The sequence below is a fragment of the Tigriopus californicus genome, chromosome 9 (genome assembly GCF_007210705.1).
Source record: "Tigriopus californicus strain San Diego chromosome 9, Tcal_SD_v2.1, whole genome shotgun sequence".
Classification (NCBI taxonomy): Eukaryota; Metazoa; Arthropoda; class Copepoda; order Harpacticoida; family Harpacticidae; genus Tigriopus; species Tigriopus californicus.
In genome coordinates this window covers 15,163,975-15,189,336 of record NC_081448.1, presented here as the reverse complement: position 1 = coordinate 15,189,336, position 25,362 = coordinate 15,163,975, and the positions used below count along the sequence as shown (strand labels likewise).

Here is a 25,362-nt window from a genome sequence, read left to right as displayed (position 1 = left end):
CATTTTGTTTGGCCTGTCTGACGCTGGAAGTAGGGACCCCTATTAGTAGAATTAGGAATTGTTTTTGTTACAATATGGGTATTTAGTTTACTCACAATGGCTCACAATTTCTGCAACCAATATTTTCTGTATTTTATTTCTTTTTTAATTGAATGCAAATGTATTTGTATTTTTTTTTTTTTGCACCAGACAAGGCATATGTTCTCACCTAACCATTCCTCTTGTAATTCAGCAGTCTTTGAAAAATCAGTCACTAATTCCAATCTTGATTAGCAACTGCAATGTCACAATCATTATTCAGATTATTTTAGAGTGTGACATAATGAATATTGTCACTTTAATGACAATTTCTTCATTTTGCTTGAATGTATTGACTCCAAAATGACTGGATTACTCTTTTATTATTTACCAATAAATGGGCTCATTCTACAGTAAAGCAATTTTGAATGCAATTTTAAATGCAAAAAGATCATGCATGTCACATTGTGAAATAAACCTGTTTTCATCATTGGTATGAATCTCTTCCCTGGTTATTTGCAAGTCAAGCATTAGATGCTGAATCATACTAATGACTCATTTTTGTACAAGTTTTCAAAATCTAATCAGTTTCAGAAAACGAAATCAATACCAAGAATTACAAGCTTACAAGCAAGCCCTGTAAAACAAGATATGGACTTCAAGCAATGACATTTTTACTTGCTCGAACTCAGCTTGTTTGATGTGTCCAAGTTCGCTTCATCATGATCACTAGATGGTGACCACTGTCAGACATTAAACCTTCATTGGACTTACACCAAAATTCCACAGGCTCGCTATCTACCCACAAATTTTGCCTGAAGACTAGACCCAGATCCCTCAAATTTGCTCGCTCATCGACAAACAAATCACTACTATATTACCCTCAAAATTCTAGCCTGTTAGAAGTTTGAAGTCCAAAGATCAAGTCGTTCCTTGGCGGAGAATCACTTGAGAATCTTCTGGATCTGCAAATCACTCACCCTCTCTTCTAGCGCCTCCATATATTGCGCTCTCTCGAATATGTTGCGCTCTTTGCCATGAGGATAGGCTGAGAAAATATGATTCTCCTGACAATTCTTCCAGTTACACCAAACGCGCCAAAAATACGTAATTCAATGTAAAAAGCCCTACCATAAGAACAAAAGGCGTGAAGCCCCTCCATCGTTTTTTTGGCCAGAAATCACCTAGATATGTAACAAGTTTTTACAAAACGCATGAAAAACAGATTAGAGAACCTAGTTGTCTTGCATTTGAGCGCTTCGAGTTTTAAAAATTGTATAAAGAACACGGCTCAACAATTTTTGGAACGACGCCTTTTTTTAAAGTAGAAGGGCAAATTACGTTGAAAAAGGGCTTTATTGAATGAATTACTTTTTTTTCACATACCATGCTGTATCATTAAATATCAAATTTGACGTGGGAAGCTAAACTTGAGCCATTTTTTTGATACAGTTCCAATTGTAAGAACCACTTGATCATTTACTAATGAAGGATACAGTTTTATCATCAACTAGTTTATCCCCTAGAAGGAGAGCGGTTTCCTATATTGCATTTTGCTCTATTTGACAAGCATCTTGAGGGATAAACTTTGCCAAGATTTGATTAAGCCAAAAAAATATGTGGTACATTTGCCTAGCTGTTTGGCCATTCAATTTCTAGGAAAACTGACTGAATGTATCGAGTAAGGCCATTCTTCTTTTTAACGAGAAATAATGTTGCATAATGAATGGGGAACGATCGACTAAAGGCCTGATCGTCATTTTTGTCCATCTTGCGCTTTATCGTGCGCTCTTCGTCGCGGTTTGGCGCTTTTCCCCTCCACCCATATGGAAACACTGCTCTCCTCTGCTCTCCTCCCCCCCCCCTCGGTCAGCTAGCAAAAGGAGCAAGACTCGAGAAAATCCTCTTTTAGAAGACTCGTCAGAAGAAGATTGAGCAAGATTGTGGTTCCCATACTCTCCAACCCGCCCGAGCCTCATCATGAATAACTCCAACGATCCTCGGCGACCCGAAAAGATCGTGCGGTAAGCATTGATTCGTTGCTTCTTATTCGTCCATACCCCTCGTCCTAAGAGGTTTGACGGCAGAGATTTCTCTTCCATTTCCGTGGATGAATCCGTAGTGAATGGATTCCCAGTATGATCCCAAGCATGAGTAAAGTATAGAGAATGGGTGGATGCAAGTTGCGGCGGAGTTGGCTGGGAACCGAGGGCGTGGCCGCTAATGGCTCTTTTCCGCATTGCAGGTGAAATTTCATCTCAAAGCTGCTCTCATGGCTTGTGCCACGCCCTCCGTTTGATTGGGCTTCGGGGTGCCAATCCCCGCCATGAGCTCGTCGAGCCGGAAGATTTGGATCGGAAATATCGATGTGAAAGCGACCGAGTATCAGCTTCTCAAGCTGGTCGAGCCCTTTGGGGCCATAGAACATTTTGATTTTGTCTATTCGCTCAATGCCCAGGGGCAGAGGGTGCCCCGAGGCTTCGCTTTCGTCACCTTTGAACAAGCCATCTCGGCTGTCAAGGCCATTCGCCAACTGGACAGCTTGAAGGTCTTGTCACGCCATCTGCGCGTCAAACCCGCCACTTCCAATGCCGATCCCGCCCTTAAAGACCTCAAGCGACCACGACCCGGCCCATCTTGTACGGCTTCTTCGTCGGCTTCCTTGAGCCTGGGCGAGAAACAAGCCAAAATTAGGGCCATGGAGGCCAAGCTAAAGGCACTTCAGACCAATGATCTTGAATTTAAAGTGGTGACCCCAACCACCCACAAGTCGTCCAAGTCATCGTGACCCTTAGCCAGGTCTCTGCTGATCGATCTCAATCTTTGTCAAACCAGTCGTGAAATAAGTATGCAATTATGTGTATGTATGAAGTCGTCTTCGTTATTGTGTATGTACTTAAGGCTAGCTGGAAATGAAGCTTGAACAGGCAAAGTGAAAGAAGAATCATCGTTTTGTATTGGATATCGAATCAATCGAAGGAAAATTTCAAAATGAGAATTAATAGTTGTGGTAGTGGAGGTTTCGGAGCTGTGGGCTCTCTTAAATAAATAATCAACCATGCACGAGTTGACCTCTATGCCAGGAGCGCCTTAAGGGAGTTCGCAAATGGTGGGCTTCTTGTGATGGCAAGCCACATCGTGCCACACAATCCCGTCCACATAGAAATTGTTGAGAACGCCCAAGCATACTTCGGGGTCGGATTGATCTCGGAGAGCATTGCGATTATCTGGTTGGCCACGGGTGCAATTGGGTGCAATTTCCCACCTAGAACGAAAGGTTTTGTCATTTCAAGGTAGTAGAATCAAGTTCGGAAAATCGTGTTTCGAGCATTGACTTACCCTCCGGTGTAAGACCAAGGTGCGACTCCAGTGTTGGTCCATTGGGTGGTTTTGCCAGAAGGCCAGAAGACGGTCTTACATTGATGAACGATACGACCTCCGGTCCACATGTATCGACGACCCAAAAGTTTATCCATGAAGAACTTGGCCCGCTCGGGAGTATCCAAAGACGCGGCACGTCCACCTTGGGCTTTGCAGTAATTGTCGGCTTGAATCGCCGTGAACTTCTCACAATTGCCGGCAATCTCCCAGGTGTAAATGACCCGTTTTCCGTCGAAGCTATGGATCTGGTTAGGAGAGGCATTAGGACAACGGGGCGACTCTCGGTCATTGGGATTCTCGCCTGGAGGACGACATCCTGTGCTCGGAATGTTAGAATCAGCCGGGTCCTTGGAGCACACGAACCGATTGTTGGGAAACAAGGCTGACCAAGATTGTTGGTTGTTCGAGGAAAAAGCTTGAGGGCCGGGATTGAAGGTTTGTTGGGGTTGGAAAGTCTGCTGAGACTGAGACTGGAAGCCCTGTTGGGGTTGGAAATTTTGTTGCGGTTGAAAGGTTTGTTGGGCTTGGAAGTTCTGTTGTTGAGGAACAAATCTTTGGCCTTGATCCTGCCCTTGGGGTGGGTTGAAATTTTGTGGAGGTCTAAATTGAGGTTGCTGACGACGAGGTCTGAAGAAATTTCGTAGGCCAGCCAATATCCCTCCGCCTTGCTGACCCTGAGTCATTTGTGCCGTCAGGCACAACATAACCAGTGATAACGTGAACACCCTCATGATCTGGAAAGATAATGAAGCAACCTCAACCACTGAGTCTATTTTATTGAGTATATCATCAGAGATCGTCCTCGTCCGCTTTTTAAGCGCTTTCTTGCCCAATCTCATCCCCAGATCCGGTTTGGGGTGAAGTGTACTGGTGTACTATGCCAGCCACCGAGACCTGACGAGTGACGAGGAGGCTATGGGCGAGCCCGTCAAAATATTGAGCAATACTCTCCTTACAAAAGAGAGGATAGTGGTAGCTGTCCTGATGCATCGATATCGGTTTATTTTTCCTGATCCGTCCCTGACCTTGGCAATTTGTGGGTAGCTTTCATGCCAAAATGCAAAACTAGCTCGATGTTCGAGTACTTGCCTGAGGTGGTGAATGTGGTCGGGGTTATCAAGTTTGTCCAAGTGCCCTTCAAATGGCCGTAATTTTCCTGATGAGGTTTTAGAGTGTGAACGGTTCGAGCTCCCCTTGACAACTGAGAAAAACCAACTTTCACCGCTCGCAAAGCCATCAAAGCCGATGGTTCCCGACTAGATCAAACTTGCACCAAGGCATCCATCCACTTAGTCCTCTTCCACCACCGCAACAATGATCATCGCCATGGAGACCAGGAGGAAGGGAGAGAGGGAGGGAAGGAGGGAGGGTTCCCTCTGACGCATGCGTACATCCTACATACATGGATCGAGTGTGGTGCGTACGGAAGAGTGGCACTACTCTGGCACTTCCATTTCGGGTGGAAGTTAAATAGAGGGCACCAAGGAAATATAGATGGCATGTAAAGAGTTCAAGTTCGGTTTGATGTCTACTCGATAACCTCGCGATTGTATTCGATCTGTTATGTAAGCCCAAAGTCTCTCGAAGATTTCCGCTATGGCATGAATGAAAAGTAAGGACATGGGCTGTGCAGGCTATTGGGCAAAGGGGAGGCCCAAGATAGAGCTAGCCAAACCCATCCCGTCTTTTTTGCGTCAAATACAGTAGTCATAAAGTTTAGGCACAAGGTTAAATCCTCACCACCACAACTGCGACTACCACTTCAACCACTATGTACAACCATCGCCACATCTCTGGTGGTAGATGTGCGCAAGACCCGGCAGCAGGAGGCCAATTTAGAAATCAGGACTAAATTTCTCGCAATAAGATCTAATTTAGGTACCTTCAAGGACGTCAATTTCACGTGAAGCCATTGCTTCATGCTGCTCTATCTATCTATCCAAAGTCGATAGATATGAAGAAGGTAGTGTGATCACGTTCTGATGACGGACCACGAAAAATTTGATTGGATCTACAATTCCACTAGAATTATTGTTCAGTAACGTTGGCTCCCAAATCGATGGTTAAACTATTTTGAATGGTTTCAAACGTTCTATTTGCCAAACCGATGGTTGGATTTGAAGTCAGTAGGTTATGTCTATGAGAATGCGTCTTTTTCATCGATTATTTGGATGTCTGGGCACGTTTCATCGTCAATTTCTTATGACAGAGTCTATGTATTGACCCGTTTGCTGTAGTCAAATTCACATTAACCAGTGATGAAGTGAGAAAACGAAAGGTCTTTTATCAATATCAGTACCATTGGGACTTGGGCTATTTGGCGGACTTTGCGGGAGTAAAGGAAAAGTGCCTTTACCTCCTTTTTTATGTTTTATCTTTCAAGGCATTTCTTACGATTATGTCATGAACGTAAGCTAGTCTTTTGGTCGCTGAAGCAAAGACTGACTTGAGTCCTACGAATCTTTATGAACCCTCCAAAGAGAAAATGAATTGAAAATGTGATTATGGTACAAAATAGACTCAAGTCATGTAATGTGTAATGACATTTTGCAGGAAGCTGCAAAAGTTTTGTTGTAAAAGCGTTTTTGTAAAGCCTATAACGAGGTACATGGGGAACTTAGAGCTCCTACATTTGGGTGGAAATAGACACTGATAAATATTGGTACTTTTGTTCAACTTGGCTTTGGAAACTTGGCTCAGACGACGGCGGAGGGACCCACTGGTGCAACAGATGTAGGCCCTAGTCATTGAGGCCCGTGTCCGGTCCACAGAAGCCATGATCCCAGAGTCGTACTTTGGGGTAGTGAATAGTACAGGCTTTTGCCTCAACTACGGATTAGACAATAATCCAAATCCAAAGGGCCTGAGTCCAGGGCTATTGGGAATCCAGTAGAGCTTGGATCTGATCTCAGAGTGCCAGTCTGTTGGTGAAATGACATGTGTGAGTGTACAAAATGTGGAATTGCAGGCCATGGGGGGCGGCCAAATACTTGTTCTCTTTTTCTGCCTTTTATGGCCAACTTCATAATGAGATGTACTATATAGTATAAGCTGCCCGGACACTGATGATGGTGACAATGCACAAATATTTTTAAAAAATCATAGATGGGTCTACTGATAGTAAAAAAAATTGTGTAAAATGTAGGTGGGCTAGTACCTACATGACATTTTATGGACCAGATGTTTTACTTTTGTTTGAACCTCCACTTTGTCATTTCAATCCACTTGAGATGGGTCAAGTCAAGCTTTGAAGTCGGTGAAGCAAAGTGGCATCTAAGAACTCTGTCAATTATATAGCATAATCCAGAAAACCAACATTTCAGTAGCAGGACCTGAGGACTATAAACTTGAATCAAACCAAGAGAAAAAAATAATCTGGGCTGATTTGAGTGGTTGAAAACGTCTATTTTCCAATCCTTATGATGGTTTTATCATAGACCTGCAATGTTTAGAGTGGAAGATATTTTCCCTCTGCAAGATTGTATTTTCAACAAACATTATATGGATTTCATACAAAAGGAATAAGCCAAGCACGGACGAGTACTTCATTTACATCTCAATTCAAGTAGAGTTTAAGAAGCTGGCAGAGTGAGAATGATTATAAATGGCCACCATTGCTTTACCGATCCCGAAAGTAGCAAACAGATGGACGTGTCTAAACGTATGATTGTGAATGAAAGAAATTATTTACTTCTGGCTGAGTTTTAACATTCAACAAAACGCATTGTTTGACATCCTAGTCTTAAGCCCTTGGCAAGGCACGTTGGCCAACTTGTGTTTCAAGTTCAAGAGCTCAAGACAGATCCTGCTGAATGATTGGACTTGAGTGAGGTAATCCTTCGTCTATGCTTCCTCCGCCATTTCTCCACCAATGACCATTAAGATTGTTCTTTCATGGAAAAGGAAGTCCTTTATTTCATTGCACACAAAGGCGGATAATCGACCCTTGTTCAGCTAATTTACTTGAGTTGTATCATGTAATGGTTGAAGGAAGCAGATGATGATGATGACGACGACGAAGTTGACAATGGTTCCCAACCAAGTTGGCGTATGGTGGAACTTATGCTTTTTTCGGTGCCGTTGATAAAACGGAGTGCAAGGACACTCCAATCCTGCTTGCATTGAAAACTTCCTGGATGAAAAACGTTTTGTTGCTGAATGCAAGTACGTCTGTGTCTGGTTGCCTGACAGAACTTGATTGCCGAGATTGAATTTCATTAAAGTAATCGGTGCTCTATGTTCATAAGTAATTGGTATTCGTGACATGAAACGAACCTAGGAGCTTCAGACTAGATCAAGTTAGTTACCATTTTCCAATCACATCTGTATTTGTTTGGAAGTGATAATAGCATTACCAAACCGAGCGTTTAGCTCAAAAACGTATGTTAACACTAGAACCTAAAATTACCATCAGAGAACATGTTCCAATCTATTTAGTCAACAGCAACCATTTACTTAAACTAGCAACATTCATTGCTTCGCAGATACTCGTAATCCTTTTATACCTAATTTCTATGAGGCTAGAAATATAAGGCTGTAAAAACTGTGCCACACAATCAATGTATAGTCAGATTTAGTGTTCAATAAGAAATGTCAAATTTCCCAAAAGATTTCATGAACTCACAAAACTTGTTGAAATACCTTGAGAGCATGTTTTACATTTTGATTTGGTTGTGGTACAATATCTCCTTAAATAGAAAAAAACCGCAATGTGGCTCTCGTTATGCTTTGCATCCAAAACTACGGTATGGCAAGAACATCATTCACAAAATTGAAACCATGAAGGCCTTCTTTTTCTTTGTTATGGCTCCTTCATTGTTCACTTTACTTCCCTTTAAAATTTATTGGGAATAGGTAGACCTTGATTCAAAAGCATCTCATAAGTCAGACTTGGATAATCTTCTGATAAAAAAAATATCATGATTAGCCTTGCATTCAAGGGCTAACCTGATCCACCCCTTCCCTCTAATTCTATGAATAGAAAGTTAAATAAGAGTAACACGTTTTCATCTTGAGTTGTTGCGGATTTTATTCTAAGGAGTAGTAAGCTAGACCGCGGGATAAAAAAACCCTCGTGTTTTGAAGTGGGTCCAAAGTAAATCGGTGAGAATGGAGAATAAGCTCGTAAGTATAATGATGATAATATTTATATTGAATCATCTAAGGTATAACACTAACCCAGTGATTGAAGCTGGCACATGCTCTCTAAACACCATGCCACTTCATGGCCTTATTCGTAGACAATGTCCTTCTCGGCCTTCATGGCCTTCACACTACCGACAACGGAAGCACAGGTCTCTGCTTCCATTGACGCTCAGTTGCGGCGATCTCGCGACTTCAGGTTTGTCAAGTGGAGGCACCAAATCCAGAATCCACCCACCAGATCCCAGGTTGATCATGAGGCACTTACGGATGGCCTTTCCTAACAATCAGAGACTTCCAACCTAGGTCCTTCATCACAAAATTATGTGCAGTCTTTTTTGCGGCGTTGTTGGCCTTACCCGGCTGGTTTTGGTCCTCTTGGCTTTTGCCAATCGCCTTCTTAACTTGCGTCCTCATGAACTTAGGAATTTCAAATGCCAGTTAGTTCCCTAATAGCTCCTTTAATGTTCATTGCTCCTGCTAATAATGCCCATCTGGAACGAGCTTGGATTATTAGATGTTGCCACAAGAAGGTATTTTTGATTGAATTTAGTCATGACATCACAAGATTTTTTTTTTTTGGAAATTCAGACCTCAATAAGAATGCAAATTGAAACTTAGATCCACAACTGCTTCCTCTGTTATAGAAGAATTTGCACAATCCCTCAAAAGAGTGTTGTCAGTCACAGAAAAGTATCTCCATTTTTGGTGCTTTACCAACATCATTAGGTATCAACTATACAGGCAATATTTGAGTCTACATAGACAGTAATCTGTCTCTTTAACAAGAATCATTCTTGTTGCATAAATTGGTGTGAATAGAAATGTAAGTCTGACTTCAGTGTGTGTCTCGCCAAAAGAGCTTGGGAGTAAAAAAGGGGCGCCCATGTGCACAAAAAAAAATAAGTCTTAAGGTGTAACGCCTCTTGATCAAGGCAAATAACTTTTTTGCGGACTTCCTTACCGCTGCTGGGAATGGATCCCCAGCAGTTCACAGCAGAAACATGATGATTTTCTTAACTTTACAAAATATCTGATCCACCGAAATTGAAGTTGACTAGTCCTTGAATGGAGGGTTGATCAGGTACTTTGATCGAAAAAATTGTCCAAGTCTGATTTAAAGGATGCAACCGCATCAACAAGGCCTACGTATTCCCTACGAATATTAGAGAGGGAAGCAAATTAAACAGTGAAGGAGCCCAAGAAAGAAGAGAAGTGGACTTCATTGTTCGAACTAGCCTGGATTCTCGAGGACTTGAAGGTGCTCTCAAAACGCACTCTAAGCCTCTATGGTCACTAGAATTGACCCTAAATCCTGGGTTGGGACAAAGCTCATGGATGCTTTTGAAAACGTACAGTTTTAGATACCTTTCGTACCCTCTCTGAACACTGTACTGTCCCAACTTTTTTAGCCTCGCCCAATATGAGAGCTCTCTCAATCCTGTGATGTTTCTAGTGAAACATCTTTGGACTTGTTCGACCTTTTGCAAACCTGCTGAACTCATTGGAGCCCAAATGGGCGCTGCATATTCAAGATGCGGCTGAAAAATCGACTTGTACAGAGTTAGCATCGTGACACTATCTCTGGACTTAAACGTGCGATATATCCAACCACATGATTGAAAAGCTTTGCCAACTTTTAACTGGATATGCTCATCGAACTTTCCATTAATTTTGGAGGACTACACCTGAATCCTTCATGGACAAAACCTGCTCAAAAGTTTTAGCTCCATTATCTTCTAGCGGAATGTTTAATGGCGTTGACCCAAATGTCATTGAACGGAATTTCATTCCATTCAAGGCCATATTACTCTTAGCAACCCAAGAGTAGATTTGATCACAGACCTCTACCAGATTGCAAAGCTTTTTTTCCTTTTTGGTGAATGATTGTTTTTTTTTTATTGCCAGTGGTCAAATTCACCCAAAACAACATGTTTGAATGGGGTTTGAACTTGAAAACATATTTCGTAGTACGCTATCTAAATTCGAGTTCCAATGCTCAGCCTCGTTGACTTGGTTCGCAAAGTTCAATGCACTGAAGCATTCAACTCTGTTAACCTCTTTTTCTGGTTTCTGAATGACGACGTAACAATGAATCAATGAACATAGCGATCGAAACTAACACAGCGCTCGTAAACGAGCACGAAAAAACGACTTTATTAGTTCAGTTGGCCATATGTGCCGAATTAAACATCTTGCTTAATTGCTTGAATTTTCGAGCGATCTGGTATGGCAAAAACGTGCTAATGGTGATCTTAGAAAAAGAAACTCAATTTTGGCCCCACGTTGAATGAGGAATCAATGAAAGACAATAAAACAAGGAAAGTCGTCACCATTTCCTTATTACATAGTCACCTCAGTCTAATTCCAAATGTTGCTCCAAAGAGCAAGCCAAAATAAGGGAACGGATTGCTGTAAGAGGTTTGGTCAAAACAAGTCATATGCAAATGATATGGATCATTTACTTGAATGGTCAATAGATGGTATTACGGTTGATATGGCACACCGAACCCATCATGACGAGTTAGATGGCACTACATGCATTTTCTGAAACATCATCACCTCGCTATCTTTGATAAAACAAAACTAACTATAATACAGGGTGTAAAGAAATTAAGGGCCTCCATGGCTGTTTTTCACAACATTTCTCCATGCTCAAAGATTTTTTTTGACATTGAACCACAAGCATTCCTTAAGAGAAACTGTTAAGTACCTAGTGACATATTACAAATGGTCTATCGATATCCTGGAGGCGATGGGTAGCCCTCTGATAAAGTGCCGTCAAAACAATGTCTGAAAATTCAAGTGAGCGCAGTCTGAAGGTCAGAACCAAGGTTAAGGGCATCCTGAAGGCCGGTAAAGACAAGGGAACGTTTGGTGAGCCTTTCAGTGATCATCCTCAAACGATTTGAGAGTGGAGATCCTCATGCAAATGCTATAAATCCTTTTAGAACAGACCAGGCTAATGGCCGAAATCTGGATTTTCAGGACTCAATCTTTAGGTGGGCAAACATCAGAAGGTTACCAATCTCCTTTGGAGTGAATTCGGATCATTCGTGGTATGGTGTTAGGTTTTTCAATAATCCCTTTTATTAAAAACTGGAGATTCAATCTGATCAAGTCATTCTTTGAGTTAGGGGGTTGGATTTTCAGAAGCGACAAAGAGCGGCCCTTAATTTCTTTCCACCCTGTATATGGGCCCATTCCAAGTGGCCTTGCTGCCTTTGGCCATACAGTGGAACCTGCTAATATCGTCTCCGCTTATAACGTCAATAACGTCGATTATATCGTCGTTTTCTCACAGTCCCGATTCACTCTCACCGTTTTTATATGAATTGACTACTCTTATAGCGTCGCCTCACTCCGGATATATCGTCATTTTGAGGCAAACTTTATGCCCTTTTGGTGTAAAAAACTTTTATTTCTGAATGCACACCACAGCTGAATTAGCTTATCACTTGAATTTTTGAAAAAGATAAGCTGGTCTTGTCAATTCGATCTTGAAAACAAAAAAAAAACCAACACGAATTAAAACTGATCAACCTGCCAGCTCATTTGGCCTCCAATCAAGCCGAATTCAACTTTGTCTAGAGTTTCAGTATGCCTCCCAAACAAAAACTATATTTCAGTCAAAAAAGGGAAGCTATTTAAAAAGCCTAAGATGATCTTCCAAAGATGCCGTTAAAGACAGCCCAGGAACTTCTTACATCCCAAAAAATTGACGCTGCAATGTTATTGGTTAGAACAGGCTCACTCAAACGGAAGACATTGAGGCAATGTATCCTTGATAGTCTACTCGGAAATCAAAATAAAGTTTCAAGAATTACAGCTTCTTTTGAGTTATGTATCGTTTCAACACTCGTATTTTAAGATTAATATGCGTGTTTGACGTCGTTATGCACCTAATAGAGAAAATCCGGATGTATCGTCAATTTGGGTCGGTCCCGAGAGCGACGGTATAAGCGGGTTGCAGTGTACCAAGGTATCCGTATTGAAAAGGGCCCGTACCTATTTGGGACTGGCATCTCTTTCTTAACATTGACATACCAAAGAACCGAGTGCTCTCAATTTGGCTTGAATCGTCGAACGTCATACTAATGTCTCTCAAGCACTGATTGCGTCCACATGGATCATTGTTTGGCTCATCAAAACCAATCAAGACTATGCAAAAGTGTAACACCGCCGTTGGCAGTACAATTAAACAAATAGTTAGCGTGAGTTCCAAGTTCCAAAAATCCTATTAAATCCAGGCCTTGTGCGTTTTGTCTCGTCTATTTTAGTTTGCCGAACTTTGAAATAATCTTTTTCTCTACGGATGACTGCATATTTTTTTCTTTAAAAACCTCCGTTGTTTCTTTGAAAAATAGATAAAAAAAATGAAACTAAAACTAATCGAACTTTGATGCTGACGATATAAAAGATTAGAATGAAAACATTCTTGGCGTTACTGTTGAGTAATTTGAATTAAAAGTGGAGATCGGATTTATTTTTGAGAGCCAAGTGTTGAACATCTATTTTCTGAGTTAGTGTTGGTTCCTTTTTCATCAATGTTTAACATTTTACTTCGTCAATATTTTAACTTAAATTGCATTGCCAAGTCTCGAAATTATAATTGGCATTGTCTTGAAAATTATCATCAATATAATTAATTTAATAAACACATTTTTGCAACAATTTGTTTACCTCGTCTCATAGTAGTCTGTAAATTGTTGAAAAAATTATTTAGCCTAACCTTAATTTCGACAGATTTTGTAGTGGCGGAGAAAGAGAATAAATGTAATAATTATGGCTTATATGCATTTTATGTTTAGTTTGTTTTAACACCTTTACAGCAAGGAGTTTGGAAGATACGGAAAGAAATTAGATGTGATTTTCAAATGAAGTGCTTGTCCATCAAGAATAGAGCTTGAGATAAATTCTTGGAACACGTTATGTTTTCTTGTTGTAAATCCGCATGAAAGATCAAACTTATTTCGAAAAAAATATGCCACGATGGCAGAAAAGCATTTTTGAGGATACATTTGCAATAAAAGCATATACTTTTGTAAAACAAATCAATAGAATGAGCTTGGCTTGGAACAAATCAATACGAGAATGAGCTGAAAGACTTCTTATTTTCTAGTTCATGTTTTTTATTTTGAAAAATGTGAGCAAGGGCTGCTGAATTGTGAAAAAAGGTCCCAATTTTTGACCCAAAACTTTATCGTTTTTCTTCATTTTCGACTCCTGTATAGAGGATTAAGGTGCGCACAAGAGCTGTAGATCATAGCCAGGCTTCAGTTCACTCGAAATCGTATGATCAATAGGGGTCCAAAGATCGAAGTATCCATCTGGAAGCAAATTCATACTTATTTGAAGATTGCGATTTGATCCCATACTAAAGTCTTGAACCCTGGGCAGTAACAATTCTTTGGCCAAAGATATCGGGAACGTTTTTCTTCAAAATTCATGGCTTGGTCTTCAATTTGTACTCCATTTTTCAATGCCGAAACTCTAATAACGAAGGTTCACATTGCCAAATATCCAGAGTTTAAGAATGTCTCGGAACATTTCTTGATAAGGAACAAATATTTAAATTTGCGGAGTGCATCTCTTCCTATTCCCTCTCGCAAGTTTAAACTCCTTGTTCCTCTCAACCTCGATTTATGCTCTCGTTTTGTCGCTGTTGTTGTTGTTGCTGTTGTCTCATTCTCAATCTTTATTCCCAGACAGTGTAGATAAGTCTAATACCCAGTGTATTTATGTAAATTTCTTGTCCACAGATTTACGAATCCCCTCTCGGTTCAAAGTCAGAATGGGTCCGCCCAGCCTGGCGAGGACCTCACTCCGGATTACATGAACGTGTTGGGCATGATCTTCTCGATGTGTGCCCTCATGATGCGGCTGAAATGGTGCGCCTGGATCGCCCTGTATTGCTCGTGCATCAGCTTCGCCAATACCAAACTTACGGATGATACTAAGCAAATTATGAGCAGCTTTATGTGAGTACTGTAAAAATCTGGCTCAATATTTGGGATGGTCTCGGTCTGTTCGTATGTTTCGAATGTCCAGCCGAGCGGCGGGTAAGAATGGATCGCCAAATGGTGCAACCTGGTGCGATTTGTTGCTCGGTTCGTTTTATCCATTCCAGTCGAGCCCATCCATCCATCCCGCCAGCCCCTTGGCTGGTTTATCTGTCTGTCTGTCCATCGGTTTTTGTGCCTGTGAGCACATCCGCCGAGAACTGACCTAGTCTGAGAGACAGCAAATTTAGGATGTATTACTCATCAGGTTTACGCGCACAGGAGGCAAAGTACTGACAGAAAACGAATAGCACAAATATCCAACCATTCCTCCAGGCAGGCTTCTTTCCTTGAGGTCTGACTTGGACTTTAGTATGGATTTGTGTATTCAACGTTAGTTAACAAGCCAAGTGTGCATCATCTATATTTCATTACCAATGTTCCAGGCTTTCCATCTCGGCGGTGGTGATGTCCTATCTGCAGAATCCCGCGCCAATGACACTCCCAGGAATGGGATAAAGATGTCAATTCCCAGAGACGTATTTGCTATGATTGTTACACGCATGGAAGCTTGCAATAAACCAAGTTGCTAAAGAGTTTGAGAGAAAGCCGTACATTATTGGCTGTGGTGCTAGATAGAGCTCGGGAACCTTTGTGGATCAATGAATAAACAATGTGCATTGGGAAATGTGACGGGACAGAATCACACAAAAGGTCAAGTTTTCGAACTGAAGGAGATGAGATAATGTTCAAAATTAGACCTCAAAAAATAACGTTGCTTTGGTGATGGATTTTTTTGGTTTGGAAATAATAAGAAAATATATGTCAAATTGACGATAATGATTAAGTTTATTCGCTTGAAATTATAGCTTTTTGTTTTAAGATTTTTACAAAGATGACTAAACTTTTTTTCTGGAAAATTTCGAATGCAGTAAACCAGAATTATGCTTTATATTAGCATTTCCAAGCATGTGATGTTAAAATCAAATTAAAAAGTCAAATCTAATGGAAACCATATTCATTTTCAAGTGATAAAACTTTTGTGAAAGAAAGACAAAAATCTCACCAATGCAACAAGCATTTTCTTAATGTGTCCAAATTAAAAGAAAACTTTGTCCGACAGGTAACCGGTCGTGCCAAGCAGGCCCCTGACGACTGAGTAGCCCACCAAACTGCTTAGCTCTGGATTGTCCTGACACATCAACCATTGCAGCCTTTTCATTGAAAGTATTCTACCACGCACCACCAATAGCTAGATGTTTTATCCATTTTTAGGCAATCGGGTTCACCAACAACCATTCATGATTTGATTGATTTAAAAGTGCTTATGAATAGACCAAAATCAATCCCCACGACTAATCGGTCGCAACCAATGCAACAATACCCAATAAGAAGGTAAACCGATAAATTTCCAGAGCCAATACTCGTGTGTTTCCGAGCGGTTATAAACAATAACCAATGACAGAAAATAAAAAAAACATTAGATTTAAAACATGTTCTGACCCGATATTAATGTGGACCACTGCAATCGCAATATTTTCTTGTCAAAGATATTTGTGAAAACTGTTACTGGGTGATACACGCAGTGGTGATACATTCAAAACCAATCTATCTAATTGCATCCAAGTTTGTAAAAATGGTGACTGAAAAGGGGCGATTTAGCACTACTGGATAATTCATTCATTTCTATTATACCAATCCTTTTAAGATATTGTACATTAGTACAACAACAAATGAAAAGAAAAGCCCGAAAAAAACTGTTATCATAAAAGAAAAGTGCAAATTCAATGGCTGACATTAGGCAAGTGAAGTGAAGGATATCGAAAAAAATACAGGTGGCACCCTGATTTTAATTTTAGGCCTTGATGGAGGAAAAACTTCGACAAACATCACAGCCAACTTGCACCATCAGCACCATCAGCCAATTGACTTTTCAATAATTGAGTGATTTGGTGTAAGTAGTGTTGCAAACCTAAGCAAAATGTCATAATTAGTGTAGTTTGGTCAATGTACTTTCATCTTGGCTCAATATCAGAATCCTGATTGGTTCAAGAAGCTGGTAAATTAAAATAAATAGCAAAATTAAATGCATTTCCAATGTAGCTTGGCTTGGTATGTTGTCTTTAACTTTAGTCTGTACAAGGACGACTTCATCACTCACCCCTAGTCCCTGGCTCTGGAGGGTATATGGTTAGTGGTACCTTCAACAACTTCTCAGGTCAAATGAATTTCGTTGTAAGCATCATATACCCTCCAGCAGCCAGGAACTAGGCGTGCACATGCACTGGACATCAATAGGGGTGGGGGGAAATAAGTAATTCCAATTCCTATAAATCAAATACATTGCTCTTACATGAGTTGACTCAATTATAGCCTCAGGAAGCAATGGTCAGTTTTGATCTCAATTGAACGTCTGTGTCAAACGTTATGAGCATTTAAAACTCGGAACAGGGAGGGCGCAAATTGAATGAGCTAGCACCGCCTTGGTAAGATCTTACCAATGAGGTGCTAAGCAAGTCATTTTCTGCCCACGTTGTACTAAGTTTCAGGACCTCATTGCTTTTGACGCAGATGTTCGATTAAGATCAAAATTGGCGAACGCTTTTTGAGCTAACTAAAGTCCAACTTGTGTGAAGGAAAATGCATTTTGTTCATCTGGATAAAAGTTACGTTTCCCCCCACCCTACCGTTTCTGTCCAGTGATGACGTCGTCCTTGGTCTATAGAAAGACGTCAGCTGTTTGTTTACACCATCACTTGTCGAGGGGAATTCTCTTTGCACAAAGTTTATATGTCGACATTGTCAACGCCTTAAACATGTTTGCCTTTTAATGTTCTCTTTAAACTCGGCAGCATGAAAAGGGGAACTTAACTAAGATATCTTGACTATTTCAACTTTTCTTTTAAGCCTCATTTTTATAAACTTCATGGAAAGAAAGCAACTACCATTGAATAAATAGCTATACCTCTATTGTGTACGAGTTGAGAATCCAAAGGCGTCGAATTTATTCCGTTTATTGTTCATGCACAAAAGCCAAAAGTTGTGAACAAAGTCAGAACGACGGAATAGGAGTCTTGTGCTGTAAAGGAGCATGTCAAACCGTCTTTGCTGATACTGAACTGAAAAGTCAGTATACTAGCTATGATGTCCCCCATTGATAGCTCCTTCTGGTAGGAGTACCTCATCTTATTACTACTCACTTTTTCAGGATCTTCCTATCGAAACCATCAAGACCAGCAGCTAGACGTTGCCGAGGTAATGTCAACATTTATGGTGTTAATCTATGTTTCTAAATTCTGAAAGGAAACCCGAAATGTAATCCATTACTTAGCAAGGCCTCATCTGGCACTGTTCATAAAACGGATTGATGAGAGTTGTATGAGCGCCTTTTTCCTTCTACATTATTTTATGTTTGGGGTGCTTGAGTTCGAGGGTTGAGCCTTGCTTGTTCAGCGAAGCCAGACATATCAGCGCCTTTAAGTAGTGTTCATGTTTGTATCAGGTTGGCCAACCGCCTGTGCGCTAGTTTAAGGTCTGAATGTTTCCCAGCGAAAGTATCACTGACATATCTAAGTCTATTCTTTTTTATGTAAATCCCGTTTACATCAATGACTGACTGTACTCTAGAACTAAATGATGGGTGCATGTTGATTAATAAAACAAATGCTATGTTTTTTGACTTAGATCTCCGTGATGAATGCAAGTTGATATTAGATTCAACTTAGCCCCAGACAAAGTAGTTCATAAGGGCAAATAAGCTCTGGACTTTGCCAAGAAATTAAGATGTCACCCAACCATTACAAGCAAATTCGTAGCGTTAGGTTCTACGGAGGAGGAACAAGATAAACGTTATTCTCCACCGATTAGTTGGCGGTGCTCATTTTTAAATTTGTGATTAAGTGTTGGAAAGGTTTATATAGAGACTTTAAGGGCTATTAATATCGTGTTAGGTTAGGTTCGGTTAGGCTAGGTAAGGTTAGGTTAGGTTGGGTTAGGCTAGGTAAGGTTAGGTTAGGTTTGATAAGTTTAGGTTAAGTTTAAAAAAGTAGCACCGCCAGCTAATCGGTGGAGAATAACGTTTACCGGAGGAACAATCGATTCTGACACAGGGTGGCCATTTGAATTTCCAGCCCTGTATGCATGTTTATATGAGTGCTTTAACAATCAGTTTGACTTTCATATAGATATTTTTTCAACGCCATTGGCAACTCTGTTTTTTACTCAATTCTTCACAAATCAGTTTTGAACCGTTTGGATGCTCTTCACTTGATGCTGATTGAAAATGACGACACTGCAACTGGCTTGCCAATAGGTCTTCTGCATAAGGTGGAAACAAATAGGAGCCATCTAGTCAAATGCATTCTTGATGAAGTATACTCAAATATACATGAGGGACAAATGTGTGCTCTAAAGTGTTAGTAGAAACCAACGTTGTCAAGTAAAGACAATGGAAACCAATTTTGGCCGACTTACTGCAATCAGAATGAGACTAAAACAAATGCTTCGGATGAAACTTGACATTTGACAAACGAGTAAACAACCAATTTCATGACTACAACGTGAATTGATGAGTATCGAAGCAAAAAACCGCCTGATCTTACCAAATGCATCATATTTGTTCGAGGGAGCTTCTATTTATACATCAATGCTCCATAGACAATGCCGTCAAAGCCTGGAACAATGCTTGGCCAACCTTGATAGAGTGAAATAGTGACGAAAGTTAAGGCGAGACTAACGACGTGCCACACGTTCATATTTGACCTCGCCAAAGCCTACATAAAGTTTATACTGTTAATGCCTACCTACATGTAAGTCTGTAGTGATGGTTACTCTAGGGACATTCGAGGTCTATGCTCTCCATGATCCACTATTAACACAAAGCGAAGTGGTGGAGGAGATCGTTCAGTGACTTGTTTCTCCTCCCAACCTGAAATTGATAGTCATAACAGGCAATTCACATCGTTTACATTTTAGATATTCCCTACCCCATTTTGTATCGATTCCAAAGAATGGATTATGTTTTATTTTCCTTTTGTTTAGTATGTACAGGCAAAATAGTCCGCTATACTTGTTCAGTGAAAGATTGTCATTCGGCTACAATCATAATGTTAAAAAGATATTTGATCTGGCAGGGCGTCATAAACGGGAGATCCAGCTAACCTTGCCAGAATTGCACGAAATCTTCGTTTGAAATTGGTCTTTAATTGGGTTTGATTCTCTGCAAGTCGGGCATGATGAAGGGTCAAATCCGTTGTCATTCCCATGAATATTAGAGAGCAACAAATGGAATAACGAAGGAATTAATTGATAATCGATGCCAAACTGGTAGCCGTGTCCGTCAGTTCTATTTGAAATTAATGGCCGAACTTCTCAATGTTTGGGCCGACTCGAGTAAAAAAATGTAGCATGCTTGATCGTTTTCCAATACATGGGTGAAGATATCACAACAGTAATATGTTCAGTCTTAAAAAATCATTGTCACATTTGAGCGTTTCTTTCATATTCCCGCTTTCACTACCATGGTCTAATCAAAGAGGAAGCAAAACCTAAAGAGTGCAATGAGAGCTAGCTAGGCGCGGACTCTTTTCACAACGAATGGGTGACAGCTGAATGGCTGATAAGTATAGTTTCTGATTGTAGAGGCGCTGTTTGCAATCGGCTGGAGTTGCATTGTGCGCTGGTAACCGATTCAGCTGCAGTAAAAAACCACAACAAACTCCACTCTTACTCTTTTCCTTCTTCTATGATCGAATATCGTTTTTTTGAAATTTCACCACTAGATGGTGCACTAAGAAGGGTGAAGAATGGCAAAAATTGAAAATAAATAATTTGAAACCTGCTTTTACATTGCTGCTTTGATCATTAAACTTAATGTCGAGTCAGCTGAGGCCTGGCTATGTTCTTGTCAAGTTTTGTCTCATATTTGCTCTGTTTAGTCTCAAATTGAGACTAAAATTTGGGACAAAACGCAAAACAACAGTCGATTTGTTTAGGAGATACATAGCTTTAATAGGATTAAGGAGTTATGAGTTAAGGTATCAGGGTCACTCAATATCGACACCGAGATTATATTTGGCTATATGAGGAGGGACAAAACACTAACTGATTGACCAGAGGGAATCATTTCAATGATGTACTGAATGTGTATTTCCTCCGTTCCGTATGAGTGGACAGAAATTATGAAATTGGAATACTTGAGCAAAAAGAAGCACTTGAATGAATGAAAGAATAGCTTCAAAATCTACTGACATGATTAAAACGCGTGCCATTTACATTTGTGCTCGATTTTCAAGTGAAAATGATCCTCTTGTGCTTGCTTTCATTCAACTGAATCCACCTCATTGTTGTTCTTTACTTGTTTTCTATCAAGAGCCACACGAATTTCGATCGGCCGATTGTCAATTATGAGATTAGGATGTAATCATTTGTTTGCCTTTCTTTTAACGTTTCAGTTTCATTTATCGACTCTCCTTCTTCCTGATATTAAATCAAATGCTTTGACTAAAATACGCCTTTCTAGTTTTGTATATTAAGAGAGTTTCACAAGTAAGATGCTTCCAAAATCTGATGTAATTGATTTCCTAATTATTAAGGCAACATCACTGAAGCTCCTGCCCTAATATTGTTCGTAGAAATGACTTGCCTAAGACGTGTTTGTTCCTGACTTTTCCCATTGAAATGAAGACACGAAAGAGTACTAAGCTTCGAAGTAGAATGCTGTTCAGTTATAGGGTTGGGAAAAAATGCCTTGAATTGAAGATGGAAAAGCTTGATAACAAACGACAGTGAAACAAAACTACAACCTCATTGTGTTCGTTCTTACTAGATTATCGATTACCTAAAACCCAAAGGTGGACCTTTGCGACAAACCCAATACCATTAGAATCTCTCGTTCCTTACAGTACATTATTCTCTCTTGCTTCAAGGTCACTTGATTTGAAGTCGTCGTCAGAGAAGCCCTGTGAATTACTTTGCAGCTCGCTTTAGAATTGTGTTTTGATAGAAGCTGGGCATTCCCTATCAAGTATTAAAAGCTCGTTTGACCCACTTCATTGTTCAAATTTGTAACAATTTTTGTTCAATTGAAAAATAAAGCAATACTTAAGTATTACTTCTCAAATAGACCTTCCTCAGCAGAAATCGGCAAAATGAAATTTCATAAGTTATGACCATTATGAACGTCGGCTTTGTGGAATATAGTCGTTATTAATGGATTTTGGACATTGAAGCATAGAGGAAGTAAAACCTAGAGAGCGCGATGCGAGCTAGCCAGGAGGACTCTTTTCAGAGCCAATGGACATGACAACTGAACGGCTGATAGGGCATGGTTTCTGATTGTAGAGGCGCTGTTTGCAATCGGCTGGAGTTGCATTGTCCACTGGTAGCCGATTCGGCTGCAGTAAAAAAAAACCTCGTTTTTAACTTCTTTTTTAACTAATGTTTCTTCTTCTATGATTGAATTAGTAGCTGTCTAATGATGTCAGCAAAAATTGTGGGAGGTCACTGGGGTACCTTTTAATAAAGAAGAGGTACTAAAAAACCAAGATACAAAGAGCAATGTTAGACAAGAAACGTTTCTAAGGTTTTAAAAAGTTTATTGCAAAAATACGAAATTATAAACTATGAAAATTGTATCCAAAATAGCCCAATACCGTTACGGCACAAACCTCTCTCCTCTTTTTTGTGACAGGTTTAAGCATGAAATTGAAATATTTTGCAACTTTTTCTTAAACAGTTGAACAGCTTTAGAAAGCACCTACATTCAAGGAGCTAGCGTACCCGAGCGGTCTAAAAACCTCAGATGTCGTGAGTTCAAATCCCGTATGCCTTTTCGAAGGTTCAAAAGATATCTGAAGTTTAACAGACTTCTTGAGAAACGGGTTTCCCATGTTAGTAATTGAAAATAATATTAATGAATCTTTACTGTGTGTTTTAGACCGTGAACCCCGTCAGGTAGGATTGATTTGTGTTTCAAACCTTTGTCGTTTGTCATGAGTCCGACTTTGCCTTTTTTTCGTTTCAATGATTGTCTGTGCCTCTTGATGGCTGGTTGTAAAAAGTGCCCAAAATTTGTTAAAGATCATAAGAAAAAGCGCAAGGTTTGAAAATGTCGTGCCCATCAATATTACTCCGTTATAAGTAAAGGTCGAAAAACAGGTTTTTTAATTTATGAAAATCAGCCAAAATAATTTCCAAAGACGTTAAGAGCCGTTATCAAACGGTAAAAAAAGTTTCTAATTTGTTTGCAAAGTAAACGTTTTTATCCTTCAGTTTTTAGGAAAAAGTAGTGTGTAAAAACAGTCATATGGAAAGTGATGTACAAGGTGGAAAGAAATTCAGGGTCGCTCTTGTGTTCCTGGAGAAAATCTTTCTCCTGCTCGCAAAGAATTGCTTGATCATGTTGAGCATCAAATTATCATTTAAAATTTCCATTGAAAAACCCAATACCATACCACAAACTACCCAATTTTAGTGTGAAGGAGATTGCTAACCCTCTGACTTTTGGCCAACTGAGGACTGACTCCTGTAATCTAAAATATTTGCCCTTGGTTTGGTCTGTTGTAAAGGATTTCGCCGTACTCGTCCACTCACCAATGGTTCAATGATTGGCACCCAAAGGCTCACCCACTTCCCTCGGCCTCTTGCCGGTCTTCGACAGACTCTTGGTTTTGGTTCTGACCTCAAGACTGGGCTTACTTGCATTTCTGATCATTGCTTTTGTGAAGACAATCGAAGGGTTACCTAATCATTAAATCATTTGCCGTGTAGCCTTACTGACTGTTCAACAGTTCCGGTTCTGTTAATCCTATAAATGAAAGCTTGGGTTCAAGGTCAAGCAAATTCTCCCAAATTTCACCTAAACGTGACAAAACCCCTTCAATTTCCTCAAAAATCCACGGTTTTAGGTTATTTTATGTTTTGAATTCGTAAAAAACTTTGTTTTGACCCAAAATGGCCAAGCAAGTTGAAAGGTTAATTCAACCTCTAAAAAAATCTTTTCTGACCCCTAGTTATAAGCTTAATTCCATGTCAAGATGAGTGAGAAGGTGAGAGAGCCTCCTGTGATTTGTTAGGTCTTACTTTTGGATCGTTTTTTGACATTCATCAGGCACAAATCGTCCAAACTTAAGTCAAGTAGGCCCTCTTCTGTCCCTCCAAGATTAAAACAACACCACCAACAATAAAATTTCATAATACTGATTTGTAAGGTATTTTGTGATGACACTTTCAAGCATAAATGAAGTAACTTGGAACATTCTACAAATCAATGCCGTTTACGCATGTTTTATATTTTTCGATGAGGTTTCATAAATTCAAATGTGAGAATTAAGCGTGTTTTTAACGCAAAGGTTCAAGACATGGAGACTTTGATGAATGGTTTTATTTTGTTGCTAACCCTTTACACTGCACCTTAAACACTTGGTAGGCCAAATTGCGAGGAAATGGCAGTTTTCCCAATAAGGCGGATAACGCAAGCAGAATGTTCCTAAAGCCAAATGACTTGGAAGTCGAAAAAAAATGATAACGCGAAAGACACAAAATTTTGTTTGCTGTTTTTTCAGAGTCCTGACATTTTTAACAAGATCTTGTGAACCTCATAGATCTTTCCGTTTTGACATGAAAAGCTAAAAACCTCAAAACTCTTGATTTGCTGATTCGAGTAAATGAATGCCCCCTTGAAGCCCCTTTCAACCCTAGATCACGCAGAAAGTAGCATTTTAGGTGGGGGGATTTTGACCAAAACGTGGCCTGGCCTAGGAGGTTCATTGTCTAAAGATCTGGTGTTTCCGGTCAAATACAAAAGATACGAAAGAAAACACGGGAGGTCAAAATTTACGGCTCAAGTAACGGGTCAATCTCTTGTCTATTGAACTCGTCCGCCGCTTTTGAAACCAGAAATGTTGCGGCATCTCAATTGCGGCTAATTTGGCGCCCCAAATTTGGAGAGAACTCCACTCGTTAATATCCATTTCAATTTCTAGTATTTGTCCCCCAACACAATGGAAAACAAGTCACACAATACACCAATGCAAAAGTCAAATGATTCGCAACTCATTAAAACCAATGCAGTGTCGTAGAAATCGTAGAATTGGCCAGCCAACCTGAACAAGTCATTTCATAATCAGGGTTCGTTTGAGGAAAAATACCATTATGGCCATTGTCCAAGACATGACTATAGATAAAGAATCGACTGAATTGAACCAACTGATACTCTTGAACTGGCCTTAAAGCATAATTTACCTACATGAGAACAAGTGTTGGAGTGCTGGGCTTAACAGATTATGCTTGTAATACTTTAAGCCATTTATTGTGTATTGGAAGAGGGAGAATTAGTATTTGAAAAGATTGAAGGATTCTATCAAAGTGAGCACTAAATGGAAGAGGTATTGTATCATAGGGAGCTATTAGTAAACAATATCAACCATTGGCAATGTGCATGTAAGGCTAGATAATGAATGATGTATCAAAATGAAACTTGCTCTGTTGTGTTGCTGTGATTAGGTGACAGCAACGTGAAAAGAACCAAATATAGGTTAACATGATGTAGTCAGTGAACACATGATGTGATGTTTTTCGGGGCTTTTACTCGTAGCACATTTTGACGACATCAGTTGCCTCATCATGAGATCTTGAAGGGAAATTTGGCGATCTGGGAGATAACATCAACGAAAGTGAATCGATAATTTCTTGCATTGAATAGAGACAAGTTCGTAACAGTTCCTGAGGGACACATTCTGTTGAGAGAGCTCTTGGATTTCATATTTGACCAGTTTCTTTTTTTGAGAAATAATAATAATAATAATAATAATAATAATAA

General features: G+C 39.9%; 2 protein-coding genes across 4 annotated transcripts; one reads left to right on the top strand and one right to left on the bottom strand.

The window, feature by feature from the left end:
* Positions 1–1,876: 1,876 nt before the first annotated feature.
* Positions 1,877–15,142, top strand: LOC131887392 (protein Asterix-like). 2 transcript variants are annotated; one of them, XM_059235987.1, is made up of 3 exons: positions 1,877–2,042; positions 14,304–14,522; positions 14,990–15,142. In XM_059235987.1, the coding sequence occupies exons 1-3, from the start codon at positions 1,999–2,001 to the stop codon at positions 15,060–15,062; spliced, it is 336 nt and encodes a 111-aa protein (XP_059091970.1). In that variant the 5' UTR covers positions 1,877–1,998; the 3' UTR covers positions 15,063–15,142. The 2 variants fall into 2 exon arrangements, with proteins under 2 accessions (XP_059091970.1, XP_059091969.1); XM_059235986.1 differs by lacking the exons at positions 14,304–14,522; positions 14,990–15,142 and adding an exon at positions 2,264–2,885 and having other exon boundaries at positions 1,883–2,042.
* Positions 2,952–4,639, bottom strand: LOC131887388 (uncharacterized). 2 transcript variants are annotated; one of them, XM_059235982.1, is made up of 3 exons: positions 4,489–4,639; positions 3,358–4,133; positions 2,952–3,283 (listed from the first exon to the last, which is right to left on the bottom strand). In XM_059235982.1, exons 2-3 carry the CDS (start codon positions 4,128–4,130, stop codon positions 3,109–3,111), a joined length of 948 nt encoding a protein of 315 aa, XP_059091965.1. In that variant the 5' UTR covers positions 4,131–4,133; positions 4,489–4,639; the 3' UTR covers positions 2,952–3,108. The 2 variants fall into 2 exon arrangements, with proteins under 2 accessions (XP_059091965.1, XP_059091963.1); XM_059235980.1 differs by lacking the exon at positions 4,489–4,639 and having other exon boundaries at positions 3,358–4,406.
* Positions 15,143–25,362: the final 10,220 nt, after the last annotated feature.